Source organism: Rhea americana, unplaced genomic scaffold (assembly GCF_003343005.1).
Source record: "Rhea americana isolate MKP2758 unplaced genomic scaffold, rheAme1 scaffold_204, whole genome shotgun sequence".
NCBI classification, from domain to species: Eukaryota; Metazoa; Chordata; class Aves; order Rheiformes; family Rheidae; genus Rhea; species Rhea americana.
Window position 1 is genome coordinate 173,786 of NW_028186195.1, and position 1,146 is coordinate 174,931.

The 1,146-nt window shown below is 71.7% G+C and overlaps 1 protein-coding gene across 1 annotated transcript in view; it reads left to right on the forward strand.

The window, feature by feature from the left end:
- The window catches only part of FGFR1 (fibroblast growth factor receptor 1), a gene marked incomplete at its 5' end in the record, with an annotated part of 10,226 nt that overhangs the window by 5,428 nt on the left and 3,652 nt on the right, over nt 1–1,146 (forward strand). Inside the window, 3 exons of the mRNA XM_085304220.1 lie at nt 58–248; nt 394–516; nt 619–689. Coding sequence (XP_085160346.1) covers nt 58–248; nt 394–516; nt 619–689 — 385 coding nt within the window. The remainder of the gene's footprint in view (nt 1–57; nt 249–393; nt 517–618; nt 690–1,146) is intronic.

Here is a 1,146-nt window from a genome sequence, read left to right on the forward strand (position 1 = left end):
GCCTGGGGGGTCCCCGGCGCCCGCCGGGCGCTCAGCCCCGCCGCCTCGCGCCCGCAGGCCCCCTCTACGTGATCGTGGAGTAYGCGTCCAAGGGCAACCTGCGGGAGTACCTGCAAGCCCGGCGGCCGCCCGGCATGGAGTACTGCTACAACCCCGCCCGCGTCCCCGAGGAGCAGCTCTCCTTCAAGGACCTGGTGTCCTGCGCCTACCAGGTGGCCCGGGGCATGGAGTACCTGGCCTCCAAGAAGGTGAGCAGCTCGGAGCCCCCCCCCGGCCGCGGGGCCGTGCTCTCCCGCGGGGCCGGGACCTCGCGCCCTCTGCTCCGCGCCGCGCTGGGGAATCAGCCGGGCTCTGGGGCGCGGGAGCCGGCTCACGGCCCCGCGCTCCGCGCAGTGCATCCACAGGGACCTGGCGGCCAGGAACGTCCTGGTGACCGAAGACAACGTGATGAAGATCGCTGACTTCGGCCTGGCCCGTGACATCCACCACATAGACTACTACAAGAAGACGACTAACGTGAGTGCCGTGGCCGCACAGCAGTGCGCGGGCGCAGCCCCCCCCCCGGACCCGCGTGCCCCTTTTCGGCACTGACGGATGTGGGGCTTCCCTGCACCCCAGGGCCGCTTGCCGGTGAAGTGGATGGCTCCGGAGGCCTTGTTCGACCGAATCTACACTCACCAGAGCGACGTGTGAGTACGGCTGCAGCGCGCGCTCCCTGCGTGCCCTCGCGCGCCCGGGGCTGCGCCGGGAGCGAGCGGGTGAGCCCGGGCCGCGGCTGCAAGGGGAAGCCGCTTTCTCCCCGCCCGGGCAGCGGCCGCCTTGCAGCTGGGCTCGGCGGCGTGGCTTCGACGTCGCGGCCCCTTCCCCGTAGCTCACGGCGGCAGCGTCCTCCCCGCTGTCCCCGCGCAGCAGCGCTGAGCGRGCGCTGGCGAGCCTGCTGCTGAGGGTGTCTTCAGAGAGGCGCAGTGCGCCAGACGTCATTTGCCCGAACTTRACAAAAATGAGGCAGAAGGATTTTGAATCCGGGTTATTTGGCAGTGGGGTGACTCGGCCCCAGCTCCGTCCCTGAACGTCCCCGCGGGTGCCGCTGGGCGCCGGCGCGGCGGCCGGTGCGCCGCGGAGAGCCGAGCGGGAGCCTTGCGCGTG